Consider the following 16,297-nt stretch of genomic DNA (forward strand, 5'->3'; position numbering starts at 1 on the left):
AGGGAAACGAGAGGAATATAATCGGGGGTTTTGACTTTTGGGTGACAGGGTTTTAAGGGTAATTTAGTAAAACACCACTGACTGAGAGTAGCTACCTAGTGGGCTTTAATGGTGGGCACTGAGAAAGACCTATGGCCCATATACTCTATCCAACTCAGCAACTGCTAGGCTGCTAGTTCATTCTGCCATATCTAGTTCAATTTTTCAAGTTTAACAGTTTCTTTGTGAGTCTTGTTTTGCTTTATGTGTTTAAAATTGCTTATTGAAATACTTTGTAAGTTCACTTCAAGATCAGCGAGCAGGAAACTCCATCAAAGATCAAATGAGGTATTAATATCATCAATATGTTATCATACACTTATATGTACAGATATTATGCGACTAAGGGCCTGTAGCTCTGTACCTCATATTGTTGGCATCTTTCAGGCTACAACCATGGCGACACGCTAACATTGACTGATCAAGCAGCACCTAGCTGTAGTATTTTAAAATTCATCAAGGAAAATGCGAACCGGATCACGAATGTATTTTGAGGTTATAACATTACACAATGCCATAAAGCAATAGAGCATCTTTCACTGACACTCTAACAGCATAGATCCTTACAACCTGCTTTATCTTGGCATGGCAAACTGGACACCCCGACTTTTTACATTGGATATCATTCAAGCAAGACATGCAACCAGACAAATGACCGCAAGGGATGCAAGCCCCCTCTATTGGAGCGTCTAAACAAACCACACAAGTTGTAGGTATGCTATGCTGAGGCCCAGCTTCAGGCACATCCCAATCCCATCCACTGTATCCAGCTTGGGCTGATCTGTACGACCACCGGCTGCTACTACCATTTAGAGAAGATGCAGGTCCTCCTGAATGATCACGAATTGAGGCAGGCGATAGCCATAGGCAATTCTAAATCTTCAGTCATAGTTGGTGATGCAGTTGCCCGAATAAGTGGTGCAGTCAAGGAGGGATTCATCACCTGCGTGGCTGGACTAATTCAGAATTCTAGTACAACAGCATTTTCATACCAACAGATTGAAGCATTTGACCAATGTCCAAAAGCTTGTCAATGCAAAATTCATATACATTATTGACGAAAACTACATGTGGCATTCACATCGTCAGGCACTCATACAATCAAATTAATAATTAGCTAGTCAGCCTTGGTAGTCGGACACGGTACCCATGTTCATTGTTAAGTACTTTAAGTTTCTAACTTTTATGCGAAAACAGGAAGGAAAATATGAATTGTGGCCTACGCCGCCCTACGCTAGAAACCTTCTAACGCACCAACACGAGCATATATACAGAAAAAAATAAAATAAAAAAATAGAATCACAGTGTATTTAGGCAAGAAGCATACAATGCCCTTGTGATATATATACTCATGAGACTACCCTACGTTCTTGAACAACTCAACTCCATTAGGAACTTGGGGTTCTGCCCCATTTCTAGCTAGGAAAAAAGGATGTATGTACTAGGAAGTAGGAAGTCAAGCCTGTTTGGAGCAATATCGGAGTACTGCTCCCATGATGCAAAATGTTCTCTTCTCTGTGGGCGACGCGAAAAGATGGAAACAGAAACATTAATCAAGTACCTAGCATAAAAGGTTAATTTTTGTGGCAATAAAAATAGGCAGACAGACCTGAAAAAACGGGTAGACACTATATCTGTGTCCTGGAGGTGCTCGGGCGGACCCAATGAGATATATACAAACTTCCACATTGAGGCCCCGACACATTTGATTAAATTTGAGAGTCTCGGCTTGTTTTTGTGTACCTTAATGGAGAACCATGGCTTGATTTGAGATTTGATATGGGAGCTGGCTGCTTATGATTTGACTTTCCATACGCTATTAGGAATAGTGTTTGACTTTTCAGACTACACCATAGTCATTAAAATCTTCCGATTTAAAAAAAAAATGTAAAAAGTCTCCGAATTGATTGGTTACCAAATTTCTAAACAAATAAACAGTAAAAACGGTGAAAGTCTCCTAATTCTTAATGTTTACCGATTTTTAGCAATTTTTTCCAATTGCTTTTTATGATGGATAGCTTTCGATTATTTTATTTTAATATTTTATTTTATGAATTGCAAATATTTGTAGGATATGGTAGGATATAATAAGACTTTACATATATATTTGCAAAATTTGAATTTGATATATGCTCAAAGTAATCCTGGCATGTTGCACAATCACTCACTGCCCCTACTATTTTATGTTTTAATCAAGTGAGCGAAGTGACGTTCTGGCCGGGGGTATGTGGCCAAAATGTCATTTGGTTGGTTTCTGTCCGTCTCTACTTATTTTTCTCGACTCTTTCTTCTCTTCAGTCACTAACTCCTTTCTCTTCCTCTCCACTTTCCACTCTCCACTCCCTCTCCACTCTCCATGCCCTTTCAATCTCTGTCTCCAATTCTCCATCTCCTGAAATCCCATCTCCAACCCTTCGTCTCCAATTATCTGATTCTCCATTCACGCCTCCACTGCTTCAGTATACTAGATAAGGTTTTCCCATTTTTTTCCATTTTTTTTAAACGAATTTATATTTAACGATTTCATGATTGCCGAATTAACCACGAACTCCGAATTTGTGACTATGTCTATGTGAACTTAGAGGCCCACAGGTTTGAAGTCCGACCCATAAATGTATTGGCCCGGCTCGGCCCATCAGCTTCCGTGCGTAGTTGGTTGTTTTAATCCTCATCATTTCTCTCTTTCTTTTCTTTCAATAAATTCCATTCCCGCCACCAAAACGAGGACAACTACGAATCTAATAAGATTCTCACTTTGAACTTCTGCTTTATTTTCTGGTACGTTCAGTTTTTATAAATGATGATTGAAAACTATGTTAGCTAGCTCTTCATATTTTACATCAGTTTTCACACAACACATTTCAACTGTTGTACACCATTTGTGTCATGTAATAATTGTGATTTGGTATTCATCTACTTAAAACATGTTCGAGAGCTGAAAAAACATTGACCGTTGGGCACTACTTGGGCAACTCAATTAGGTTTAGTCGATACCCTTTTAAGCTCAATCTTCGAGTTACACATTGTTTATGAATATCCTTTTTCAGTGAATTTAACTTCATGTGCTCATATAATTGTTTTGTTAACATTTCATCATTTCTTAGATGGATGGTTCGACTAAGTGTTCTTGATCAAGCAAGGGGCTCCCATGTGTCGCGCCTGAGACAAAAATCTTTCTATTGTTATTAATTGTCAGTTAAGTACAAACAAATGTTCGACTTGTTGCTTGATAGAGTATAAGCTATTTCAATCATATTTAGTATAAAAAATGACAATCTCGTGGCTGTCTCATGCTTCTCGGAAGCTGAAGAGAACTCCATTTTCTTATTTACTCACCCAAACCATCTCTGATCCTTTAGCTTTGGTATCTCCAGCAAACCCTAGACTCTCATAATCATTTCATAAACTTCCTCTGCATCACAAAATATGTGGACCCCAGTTGCTTTAAGATCCATCTCAATATCTGCGTTTGGTTGGGAGATTGATTTACTTGACTAACACCAGGCCTGATGTAGCCGTTGCGGTTAGTGTTGTTAGTCAATTTATACATGCTGCTCGTACATCTCACATGGATATTGTTTATCATATCCTGAGGTATCTCAAATCATACCCAGGACTTGGTTTGTTTTATGCATCAGGTAGACAGTCAGGACTGTCTTGTTATACAGATGTAGACTATGTTGGTTCCAAGACAGATAGACGGTCGACATCTGGTTTATGTACTTAGTCGACAAATTGGGTCACACCTGATTGATTTGATCTTTACACAAAACTAGTCGACAAGGGTAACTAGACAACAAAATGATGACAAATGATCAAGAGAAGAACTTGTTCTCTTAAATGCAAACTAACAAATAATAATTACTAATGGTGAAAGAAAGAATTGTTTAATTCATTCGATGATTAGAAATGTGATTACATTCCCTATTTATATGTTGCTTATTGCAACATTCCCATTAATGTTTAAATCCTACATTAATGCAACTTATTACATCTCATGAAACATATGGTCTTTAACCACGTTACCATGCACAAATGAACCGCATCATCCTGAAAGAATCTGGCTTATAACAAATCCTCTCTTTCACTGACAATTGAATTTGTCGTGCTTGAGTAGGTGGCTGCACCGATTGTGATCAAGGGTTATTACAAATACTTATTAAATACATTTAACTTACGATGAAAATGAAACTAGATAAATCCCAAGGAAAAATTAAAAATAAGGAGCTGAAAGCAAGTACCATCGGTAGGAGGTACATTGGCACAAAGATTATCAGGCCTCCGGAGAAAACGACGGAGCAGTCCACCGTTTTCTCAGGATCCACTAGCAACAACTCCGAGAGAAATTTAGCGACAAGCCCAGCAAATTCATTAGCGACAGCAACCTTGCACTGACGAAGTTACCTATATCATTTTTTTTGCAAGCTATGGGTTTTTCCTTTCTTTCTATATTTGTTTTATTTGGTGTTGAATTATTCTTCGTTCTCTCTCTCTATTTGCAATTCTTTGTTAAATAAATCTATTGAAGTTTCAAGTTTGTACAAAGACTATTAAGAAAGAATAAAGAAAAAGTTGGGATCATATGAAATAACGTAAACAAATCAACAAGATATTGTGAGAAAAAAATAAAAAAAAGATATAAAATTTTTTATTAGTATATATTAATGGTAAAAGGTTCCCTATTCGAACTTTGCTTAGGGCCCTCGATTATCTTGAGCCACCCCTGCTTACCTATATCATTTTTTTGTCTTCTATGGTTTTTTCCTATAATTTCTCTTTTATTCTATATTTGTTTTATTTGGTGTTGAATTATTCTTCATTCTCTCTCTATTTGCAATTACTTGTTAAATAAATCTATTGAAGTTTCAAGTTTGTATAAAGACTATTCAAGAAAGAAAAAAAAAAAGTTGGGATCATATGAAATAACGTAAACAGATCAATAAGATGTGAGAAAAAAATAAAAAAGATGTAACAATTTTTATATTAATCGAAGAAGGTCACCTATTCGAACTTTGCTTAGGCCCCCGATTATCTTGAGCCGCCACTGGTTACCTATATAATTTTTTTTGCCTTCTATGGTTTTTTTCTATAATCTTTTTTTCTTTCTATATTTGTTTTATTTGGTGTAGAATTATTCAGCACTCTCTCTCTTTACAATTCTTTGTTAAATAAATCTATTGAAGTTTCAAGTTTGTACGGAGAATATTCAAGAAATAAAAAAGAAAAAGTTATGATCATATGAAATAACGTAAACAAATCAACAAGATATTGTGAGAAAAAAATAAAAAAAGATTTAACAATTTTTATTAGTATATATTAATCATAGAAGAACATTCGAACTTTGCTTAGGCCCCCAATTATCTTGAGCCACCCCTGCTTACCTATACCATTTTTTTTTTTATTTCTATGGGTTTTTCCCTATAATCTCTGTCTCTTTCTATATTTGTTTTATTTGGTGTAGAAGTATTTTTCATTCTCTCTCTCTCTATTTGCAATTTTTTGTTAAATAAATTTATTAAAGTTTCAAGTTTGTACGAAGACTATTCAAGAAAGAAAAAAGAAAAAGTTGGGCTCATAAGAAATAACGTAAACAAATCAACAAGATGTTGTGAGAAAAAAAAAAGATTTAACAATTTTTATTAGTATATATTAATCATAGAAGGTCCCATATTCGAACTTTGCTTAGCCCCCGATTATCTTGAGCCACCCTGTTTACCTATATCATTTTTTCCTATAATCTCTACTTCTTTCTATATTTGTTTTATTTGGTGTATAATTATTCTTCATTCTCTCTCTCTATTTGCAATTATTTGTTAAATAAATCTATTGAAGTTTCAAGTTTGTACAAAGACTATTTAAGAAATAAAAAAAAAAATTGGGATCATATGAAATAACATAAACAAATCAATAAGATGTTGTGAGAAAAAAAATAAAAAATATATAATAATTTTTATTAGTATATATTAATCGTAGAAGGTCCGCTATTCGAACTTTGCTTAGGCCCCCGATTATCTTGAGCCGCCCTTGTTGACGATATCAATTTGGTAAAACACCTCTACATTCAATATTGTCGTACAATATTTGTGTACAATGACCTTGGGGTTGCTGAAAATATCTCTATAGTTATACGCGAGACAAATCCCGTTTGTTGATGTTGAACAACCCAATTTTTTTGATAATTCCTGAACGGTCCGGAAAGATTAATCTGTCACCAACAGCTACAGCTCGGCTCAACTTGGTGCGTGAATATTCATTAACGTCAACGACCAGTTTCGAGATTGGTCGAGTCAGCGCATTCCACGAAAAGACAGTGGCTAAGACACCACCAACTTTCACCTAGATGTCGAAGTCATCACCTGGCTCAGTCAGTTTCTGACGTAGCGGAAGCAATATAAATTGTTCATTGGAGCATAAAAGAGAGAAATTAAAATATAAGTTTATTAAAAATATTGAATAGTTGATTAAAATTTTCGTCCATGAAATTCTTTATATAGATAATTTCATCAAATCATCTTAGAAACCTACTCAAACACTAAGAAACACTTTCCTAATCTATCTATATGATAATAGTAACCTTCTAAGGCTACTATAACTCACAAACTAGACTTCTAGACACTTCTAAATTAGGCTAAAAGAATAAAAACGAAAATAATTTGTTTTTAGTATTATTAAAAACAGTTAGACAATAACCATAGGCTCTATATTCTACCCTTCTTTAAAATAAAAAAGGTGTCCTCTGGAGTTACTTTTCCCTGGAAAATTATGTTGGAAAGAGGCCAGAGGATGATTCCGAAGCTACAACAGAAAGCAATGGTATTTTGTTATGAAATTGTACTCATTTCTTTCTAGTCTTTCAAGTTCCATTTTACACAAATTATTAAGAGTTTAAGACCATGAAGTTGCGGGCACAAGCCACAACTGAAGCTAATATGTGGTTTCACAGATGTTCAACAAGCGGGAGACAATGACACAAGTAGGTCAGCTGATGATTCGAAGCTAATGTCGAAGAAGCTATACCAAAAAGCAAGAGTATTTCCTTTTCTCGACTATCATCCTTGACCACTTCTTATGATAACGAAAAGTTATCAAAATGTTCAGATGTAGCTAAGAGTAGAGAATGGGAATATATCAAGCCATTAAGTAGACCATAACACACTATCTAATCGTTCCTTTATACTGTTTGCACCCCACCTATTATTAGACCAGGTGAACTTGGTCCTTCAAAACCCAAGTCTAAAAGTTCAAGGATGTAGCATTGGGTTCTCTTAGGTTAAGGTCTTTCTTAGATGCTATTGATTCCATTAAGAAGATTATGTCAAGCTTATTTTCCTAATGAGTCCCATTAGAATTAGAATTGCAGAAAGGGAAGCCTATACCTCTGCAACTCCGGGCCAGCATTGTGGAGCATCAGTAGCTGATTTTGGCTCAGCCACGAAATCCTTTCAGTATGCGTATTGTATTCCGTGTTCCTCTTCAGTAGGATACAGAGACAGAAAGTTTTGTGCTCTGTATATGTGAAAGATCAATATTATCTTGGTCAAACTGGGTTGGACTTTTTTTGGTGCATTTGTTTATATGAAGTTGAAAAGTTTTGGTGCAACTGAACTAGGCTTAGCATTAGGGGCCTTAGTTTTGGAATGGAATTAATGGTTAAGGACTACTTTTAGGCTCGACCTAAAGCTGCATGTATTGGAGATGCATATAATTTTTAGTTTATTTTTAATTTTATTTTAGGGGGTGTGTGTGTTTAACTCTGTAGTTGGAAGAAGAGGAGCTTCACTGAATCATGCTCTCATGGTTATGGTCCCATAGACTAGTTTTTACCTGCAAACTGGCGCTAATTGTATTGTTGGAAAAATGGAGATAATTGAGGGAAAGTTCATACATATGTGTAGAGAAATGGTGCACGATTGGTCAAAATGCCATGTTGGTCCTAATGGAGCAAGGGGTGAACTCGTGCTCCCATGGGACTCCCAGTACTTGTCTGTTAGCATTCACTTCAAAAATGAACAAATTATAAGAGGACATTCATGATGTAGAACTTGTCAAGACTCAAGGGCTATACATTGCTGCAGAGGTTATGCATGCCAGAAATTAAAAGAACCAAAATTTTTGGACCCATATAAAAGCCATTACTACCAATCGAAACTTACCTATGGCTGTATTAGGAGGCTTCAAGTACTTTATTACACTTGGTCTAGCAGCAGAAATTGGTATTAACAGAATAATTTTCAAGGTTGGTGGATCATTTTTGAAATGTTGCATGTCTAAATCAGTTTGAAAGTTATAGAAAGCATATCCAAGGAATCAGGTTTTGACTTTGTATCAGTATGGATCGGTGGCTCCCAGAGAGTGTTATAGACCCTTGTTTGGTAACCTTGTAGGAAACCTACGCGAGGAGATTTGGTCAGCTCTTTCTCTCTTGGAAAGAGAATAGATACCCTGGACCTGACCGGTTTTTGCTCATTACTTAACAAAAAAAGTTGCCAAAGAATTAATTGTCAAGATGTCGTAGATGCTGTGAGCGGCTTTCTGAGATCTGGCTGAGTAATAAGAGTTGTCGACGTTATTTCATCCCCAAATGGTAGAAAAACATTTCTTCGTTGGGAAACTTCGGTTTATTTCACGCTACATTAGTTTTTTTAAGGCATTTATGAGGTATTGATGAATTAGAGTTGAAAATTCATTGTGGAATCATTAATCCCTCTGTATGAGTATATCTGAGAGTTGGAAGCATAGCTGATCCTGTATTCTCTACATCAACGGTTACGGAAATTTATGAGAAAAGATTAAATTTTTTTGTATTGATATCAACCTTACAGAAGTCCACGACTTAGTGAGATAGATGGGAGGTTATCTTAGATGTTCCGAAGAATATTGATTTAGTAGCAATCTTTGTGCTCCTTCTTGGACGGTCAGAGCAGAGAGAACGATTTTCTGGGTTTTCAATGCAAATCCAATGGTAGCCTACGCATTTGCTCACCCAAGTATACTTTTTTTGGTAGAACTTTATTCACTAATATCTTAAATTTCATTTTTGGAGTTGAGAACCCAAGCCTCCCGAATCTTGACCACTAGGCCACTGGATACTTTTTTCCAAGTATACTGAACAAAAACAGTTTCTCTTTGGGCAATTGTGAACCTCGATGATGCTAATGAGTTGCATGCTACTTACTATGCACAAATTAGATCTCACCGTCTCACTCACGAATATCTGTTTGGTCTGGCACTCAAGCATGTCAATTATATCCCCCCTCCGCATCGTTGGAGATGACCTTCAGTTTGACTATTATGAATCGTCATTCGTCAGGCCCTACCCATTTACTTGGGGTTTCCTTTGTAGCCCAGAGCCCATATGACCACCTATCATCATTGGCGGTTGAACACTCAAGCATAATAACTTTGCTTGCATGGTTTTCTCTTATTTTTTTAGAATCCAGTTTACCTTCTATGTGCTTCATAGGAATGGTTATATGAACTCCACCTTATATATAGACCCCAAATGAACTCCACCACCGAAAATAAACTTACTCGATGAACTGAGGACTATTTTTGGTGACGAAGTCTTCCCATAATGGAGAACCTCCTCAGAAAGTATCAGCTCAAGTAGATATATTTAACCTTGTCAAGAGTAGATAAATTATATCATTGTAAACAACAGCATTGTGGAGCACCAGTAGCTGATTTTGGCTCAGCCACGATAGCCTTTGAGTATGCATATTGTATATCGTTTTGCTCTTCAGTAGAATACACTATACAGAGACTGAATCTTGTCATTGTGCCCGACTTTAACAAGCTTCTCCCCGTGACTACTGCCCAAAAGTTACGTGAACTTTGTATCATTGTAGTCACATTTCTTTCTATTTCATTTGGGTTTCTTCCAAATAAACCGAGTTTTCATTCTAATTCAAAAGGAAATTTCAATGAGTTCTACCTTTCTATTTTCTGTTCACAAATACTGGATGTCTTCCCGCAGTTTACACCTTCAAAGTTTATTTCTTTGGGGACTGTTTTAGTTCAAATTCAAAGGTATGATCTTTTCCCCTCCCTTTTTTTTTACCATGAAAGATTCGTACTGCATAGTAGCATAGAATTATAGATATTCAATTTCACATGGCAAATGCAAGTTGAACTCATCATTTAGTGGTTCCTTTGCAACCAATTATTTTTTGGTTGTAACTAACTGGCTATTATTTTCTACCTGTAATTCGTTTTCGTTTTTGTGGATTCCAGTTTTTTTGTAACTACTACTGGTGAATAGTTGTTCGATCCTAATGCATTAATCATTACATCTACTGAATGCTTGGTTCAATTCTATTAATTTTGTGACTAATTTTTCCAGTTCAAATCTAATGCGATTGATATCTAAATGATAACTGGGGATCTAAAATGACACGAGAAACTGCAGGCTTTCGAAAGCAGGTCTTCTTTCTTGCTCTACCTTCTTTTTTAATTGTGTTTTCAGCCTATCCTGGTAGTTGATTTTGTTTTCTTTGTGATGTTCAGTCGTTGGAATTGAGTGAGAAGAACTTTACGCGTTAGCCAAATATCGCAACAAATAGGTTTTACATCTTTTGGAATTATTCTATGAATATGATCTAACTGTGCTAAAGGCAGGTTCTGTTACATTGTTGAACAAATTGTGGGAAACTGTTATAGTGTCAAATGAAGAAAAGCTTGTAGTTAGGCATGTATTTTTTGTTAGAAATTTGAAAGTAATAAAACTATCACGTTTCACCTTTAGACATTTACAATTTTTATATTATTCCAGATTGGTAGTGAGGTCCCTGAATGCATATGCTAATAGGTGTTGGCATTTGTTACAAATTGTTTAATATGATCTATGAAGATGTAGACTGAGTACTGCCTTTTTTGTGCCCACCTTTTTTATCATATGAATACATTGATCTATATACCCTCCAAAATGCGTATGTAAGTGTTGTATTTTGTTGCAAACAGTATGGTTTGGGCACTGAGGTGAAGGTGGCTATCTATTTTCTAATGTCATTGTATCTACATAGATAATCCTTGCATAGTGCTCGATGTTTATTCAGATTCAAGGTCATGTCTGTGGTGGTGGGGATATTTTTGGTTTCTTTGTGATCTCTAACCACTAGATCGATTGAGTAATAACTTATGGCAGTAGCCAATATTCGGCTCTTAATTTCTTAGAACTACTATAAAGTTCCTCTTATATTCCTCTTATGTTTGCAAGTTTGTTTGAACTCTACATTGATTGAGAATTGCACAGTTCCGTTCGATTTATTACATCGTCTGTGTAGATCACATAAGAAGAAATGTATGATAAGCATTAACTTAAACTATGGTCTACCTATTGTATTAATGCTCAGTAAGGAACCAATCATTTGGAGATATTTTGAGAGGCTTACTTTTATTTATTTATTGGGTTTGCGAACATCAGTGTTATAATGTGCTCTTCACAGTTTTGGTTGAAATTTATTTTGCTTTTTCTATGTGTATACTTATGTTTGAAAAGAAATGTGTCCATATACAAATAAAAACAGCCGAGGGAAGAAAATTTGTTTTGATTTGATTTATTATTTTTTGCAACGAGTCCTCGGATGCGAAGAATAGTTGCTTCATTATCGGGACTCCCAAGCATTGGAATTGTTGGACCTTCAGACAATTTGAATTTATCTGCCCATGGAGAGATCTGTTCACATCTTTCCAATACGGGATAGAGTCCCACACATATATGCGAACATCTTCTGTCTTAACAATAAGGTTGTCTTCTTCCATGTCCTCATCTGTCATCTCTAAGTACGCATCAGCAATATTTCAAGGCAAGTTCAAAAGCTTCAGGTTCGTTGGGGAAGTCATCCAAGCATATCCCATTCATGGCTGCTTAACGTGACTCTATATACCCTCCAAAAAATTGTTAGTGTATTGTGTTTTGTGTTTTGTGTTTTGTGTTACCTTAGATTTTTATTGGACTGAATCTTTAAAAATAAAATTAGTTCTCTTGATTGAAACAGTGGTATATCTTGATAAATATGTTGTTATATTTGATTATTGTTTTATTGATCTACTGCCTTTTTCACTAATTTAGTTAGTTTGACAAATTTGACTCTTATTATTAGAACTTGATGGACGATTCCCAGTAATCAAAATATGGCTAGCATTTTGTGTGACACAGTGCATTTAGAAATAGAAATTTAGCTTCATTTTCATTTACACATTTACAGATTGAATGGCTTTATGCACTTATTATACAGGCGCAACGTGTGTGCCAATTTGCTATTGAAAGAAAGAAAACCAACTTGATTTAAAACGAGAAAAAGAAGATCACACAACAGAAATATGTGGAGGCGAGTTTCTTCTCTTACTGGATTACTTTCTCATTCCAAACCCTCTCTTCTTAACCAGGTAATAATTTTCATCTGATCCTTTTTTTTTCAAGTCAAATATTTGAGCTTACTTTTATTCAATTGTATTTGCAGGCACCACACAGATTTAACCTTTTGGAAGCCTTTACCACTCAAGTTTTGACACGGGTAACTTTTTTTCTTCTTCTTCTATATGGTCTATAAGTTATGTAGTAGAATTTAAATTACGTACAATATTTGTCATTCTATATATAATTGTGAATCTATAATGTTAAGCTTTCTACTTGTATAATCAAGTCGGTCTAAAAACGCGCCATGACAGAATGATAGAATCCTCCGTTTCATGTAGGCTAAAGATGGAGCATCACCAGCTGTAAGAACCCTGTTCGTAACATTTGTCCTGGGTATGTTCTCATCCTTTAAGTAGTTTGTTTGGATTGGAGGAATACTCTATGATTCCATATGCTTAATAAGTTCATGCCATACAATGCCGTCAGGTGGCCCTGGGAGTGGAAAAGGTACACAATGTGAAAAGATTGTAGAAACTTTTGGATTCACACATCTCAGTGCTGGTGATCTGCTAAGGCAGGCTATCTCTTCTAATTATGAGGATAGGTATTTACAGAAAATGAATAATCTCTGTTATGCTGTTCTTCAAATTATATAGCATTTCTAACTACAAAAAACGCAGTTTAAGAGATTTTGTAATGTTTTTTTCAGTCGATGATTTTTAACACGATTAAGGAAGGAAAGATTGTGCCATCAGAAGTAACAGTCAAACTGATTCAAAGAGCAATTGAGTCAAGTAACAACTATAAGTTTCTCATTGATGGTTTCCCAAAGAAGTGAAGAGAACCGTGTTGCTTTTGAAAAAATAGTAAGTCTCTTCCTATCTCTCCTCGAGTTCTTTATGAAGAGCCTAGCATAAGAAAACCTTAGTCGAAGAGTTCATTGAAATCTGTGTATTCACTCTATTTTTCGAATATACCTGCACTATCTGAAACTTATCGTTGGAGATGGAGAAGGTCTTCCACATCATGTATATATATATTATATTCGAGTGAGGGGAGTGAACGATTTTGGTAGAAGGGGTGGTTATGCAGACAAAAACCAAGTTGGTTGGTTTCTGTCTGTCCTCAACTTCTCTCTCATTCTTTCTTCTCCCCAATACCCTTTCTCCTTCACCCAACTCTCTCTCCCAGCGGCTCAGCTCACTCCCCACTGCCATGCAGTATACTAGTCTCATTCAGGCAAAGCACAGTTGGGTTGCTTCTGGAAGATTTTACCAAGGCATTTTCAGATGTATTTGGATCTATATATAGGAATTCATTGTTCCTTTCGCTGGCATGATTTTTTTTTTTTTTTTTTTCTGGCAAAGCAAAAAGCCAAAAGGACAATTTGAGTACAATAACAACAACACAAGAGTAAACAGGGTGGGGAGGGTGGAAGTAAATTGTGTGAGGAAAAGTATGACTAAATTAACATGATTTTTTTGGTAACCAGAATTAACACAACTTGATACTTGAAGAATCCAAACAAACAACACTTAACTGATGTTTTATTAATGGGAATCTCATCCTTAAATCTCAAGATAATTATCCTCATGATGATGGCATCTAAGTGCAACCTTGAAGGAAACTGCCTGCAAAGAATTGAAACTGATATAGAGTTTCTTGTTTAAGGACACCCCCATGTAAAAGGTAATGGTAGGAGACGGATGTATACACCCTTTAAATTCCCCGTGTACTACTTAGTTTGTCAATTTCAGTTTCACAATCCATCCAAACTTGCCAACCATCTTACTTGAGACATTAACTGCCTTAACACAAGATGCTCTTAGACTGTAAGTGCATATAGACTTCAATTCTTAACATTTTAACTCCAATGTAGATTGGAGCTGAACCAGATGTTGTGCTTTTCTTTGACCTTCCTGAAGAAGAGATGGTCAATGGTGCTAAGTCGGAATCAGGTTGTAGCGTATTATCAAATTTTCCTTTTTCCATCCGTGAATAGGTTTCATGAATCTAATAACCACTTTTGTTTCTCTCGTCACTGCAGGGAAGAATTGATGATGATATAGATATAGTAAAGAAACGCAGTTTTTTCTGCACTAAATCTTCCTGTTATCAAGCAATTCTGAATTGGGAAAAGTTCAAAAGGTAACATTGACCCATTACTGAAATTTTATATGGGAACTGTTGGATATAGAATGGATGTTATGTGGGTCTGTATTAGTATACAGATGCTTTTAGGCTGAATATTGTTTAATTCAGCAAACATATGTATCCTTTTAATTTATCAGCAATTCAAAATGTTGTCTTTATTTTGTGCATTTAGTTTGGTCAGTTACAACTTACAAGTCTAACTATTTGTGCTTTAATTGTTCAGATAATGTAGATCCTTCTTCTGGTCATTTTATATATGGTACTATAGGAGAGTAGTGACAGATGGTAATGTGTGCAGATCAATGCGGTTGGAACAACTGATGACATATTTGATCAAGTTCACCTTTTTGCTGCATATGAGGTATGAATAATGCTTAATTTTATGTTTAACTAATGCAACTCTACAGCAGTTGAGAGTGAGATATAGTTCAATTGAATAAATGGCAAGTTAGTGTCTTATCTTCCTGTTTGGGCGCAATCTATACTTTAGTTTTGGTAGTATTCAGAACCACAACTCTCATTTAATATAACGATTATCTTGGGGAACTGGTATGTGCCTTAACCTTTATGGTTACTGTACTTTTGAGGAGTATATGCTGAAATTTCATGGAGAATTAAGACGGCTAAACTGATGTCTGAGGTTACATAATAACAAGTTTGTCCTGATTGTCAAACTTATCATGCATGGCAAAGTAAGAATTATTACTTGCAAGTTGATATGGCTTACCTACCATTCAAATCACTTGTCCCTCAGAACAAATCTCTAGAGGCATTTCCTGTTGAGACTGAAAAGTTCTAACTGTAGACGCTGCCAAAATTTTCAGCTGGTAGACATGCTCTTTGGGTAGAAACTGTATTTTTATTATTAGATTAACATATTCGCTTCTTAAGGCAAAGTTTGATGACTGTCCATATTGTTGTGCAGAAGGCCATCATATGAAACACGAGATGTGCGAACGACAAGCAGCAAGAGAACACAACTGCTTCTATTATCCTTTTGAAGTTTTCGGACATCATCATTTAAAGATGAGGTGCACAGTGCACTAATGGCTATCCTGAACTCGCAAAATTTTGTTCTCTGACACTAATACTACACCTCAAATTTTGGATAAAGCTGGGTTATGCAGGTTTAAACCTGCAACATCTGTTCTTTCAAGACATGCCCCCCCCTTTCAACTTATAATGTAATGTCTCCAGTTCATATAAAATCAACTTTTGGTTGATGAACAAGTGTAAATGTAATAATCCTTACTAGTGCATGTGGGGAGTTTTGGGATCGAGCTATTATTATATCATCTTTCATTACATTCTTCATTGTTTACCTGAGGAGTCCAACTTTCTCTCTAAGCAGCTGTTACTTGTTAGGTTAGTAGAGAAGTGTACTTTTTGCTATTCCATGGGTTTTAGTTGGCCGGAAAACTGCGTGATCAAACGGTCACTAAGAATGCAGTGGAACTCACTGCATTAAGGGAATGCACACAACTCCACTGGTTAATTGGAATCAACAGGTATCATCAAAACTTTTGCTTTGCTATATATTAGTTTTAGACTGAAGAGGGTCGGGGTTGCTATCATTTTCGCCAAAAGCGACTTTCGGTGTTGTAATCATGATGTTGGACATGCTATTGGTGCTGCTGAACTTGGGTGGGATGTTAAGGTACTTGATGGTTTGGGTTATTCTGATTTAGAAAAGTTACTGGGATTAGACTGTTTTCCTACTTTACAAATTGCCCGAGATCGAGTTTG

General features: G+C 35.9%; 1 protein-coding gene across 8 annotated transcripts; it reads left to right on the forward strand.

Moving 5' to 3' along the window:
- The first annotated feature begins 9,237 nt into the window (after nt 1–9,237).
- LOC147495861 (UMP-CMP kinase-like) lies at nt 9,238–15,872 on the forward strand. 8 transcript variants are annotated; one of them, XM_086564635.1, is made up of 11 exons: nt 9,256–10,068; nt 10,382–10,461; nt 12,276–12,426; nt 12,501–12,554; nt 12,736–12,790; nt 12,884–13,001; nt 13,107–13,263; nt 14,277–14,355; nt 14,445–14,545; nt 14,850–14,912; nt 15,477–15,872. In XM_086564635.1, the coding sequence occupies exons 3-7, from the start codon at nt 12,361–12,363 to the stop codon at nt 13,111–13,113; spliced, it is 300 nt and encodes a 99-aa protein (XP_086420761.1). In that variant the 5' UTR covers nt 9,256–10,068; nt 10,382–10,461; nt 12,276–12,360; the 3' UTR covers nt 13,114–13,263; nt 14,277–14,355; nt 14,445–14,545; nt 14,850–14,912; nt 15,477–15,872. The 8 variants fall into 8 exon arrangements, with proteins under 8 accessions (XP_086420756.1, XP_086420755.1, XP_086420757.1 ...); XM_086564629.1 differs by lacking the exons at nt 14,277–14,355; nt 14,445–14,545; nt 14,850–14,912; nt 15,477–15,872 and adding an exon at nt 10,546–10,601 and having other exon boundaries at nt 9,239–10,068; nt 12,884–13,138; XM_086564630.1 differs by lacking the exons at nt 14,277–14,355; nt 14,445–14,545; nt 14,850–14,912; nt 15,477–15,872 and having other exon boundaries at nt 9,238–10,068; nt 12,246–12,426; nt 12,884–13,138.
- The last annotated feature ends 425 nt before the right edge of the window (nt 15,873–16,297 follow it).

This window comes from Coptis chinensis, chromosome 6 (genome assembly GCF_015680905.1).
Source record: "Coptis chinensis isolate HL-2020 chromosome 6, ASM1568090v1, whole genome shotgun sequence".
Lineage (NCBI taxonomy): Eukaryota > Viridiplantae > Streptophyta > Magnoliopsida > Ranunculales > Ranunculaceae > Coptis > Coptis chinensis.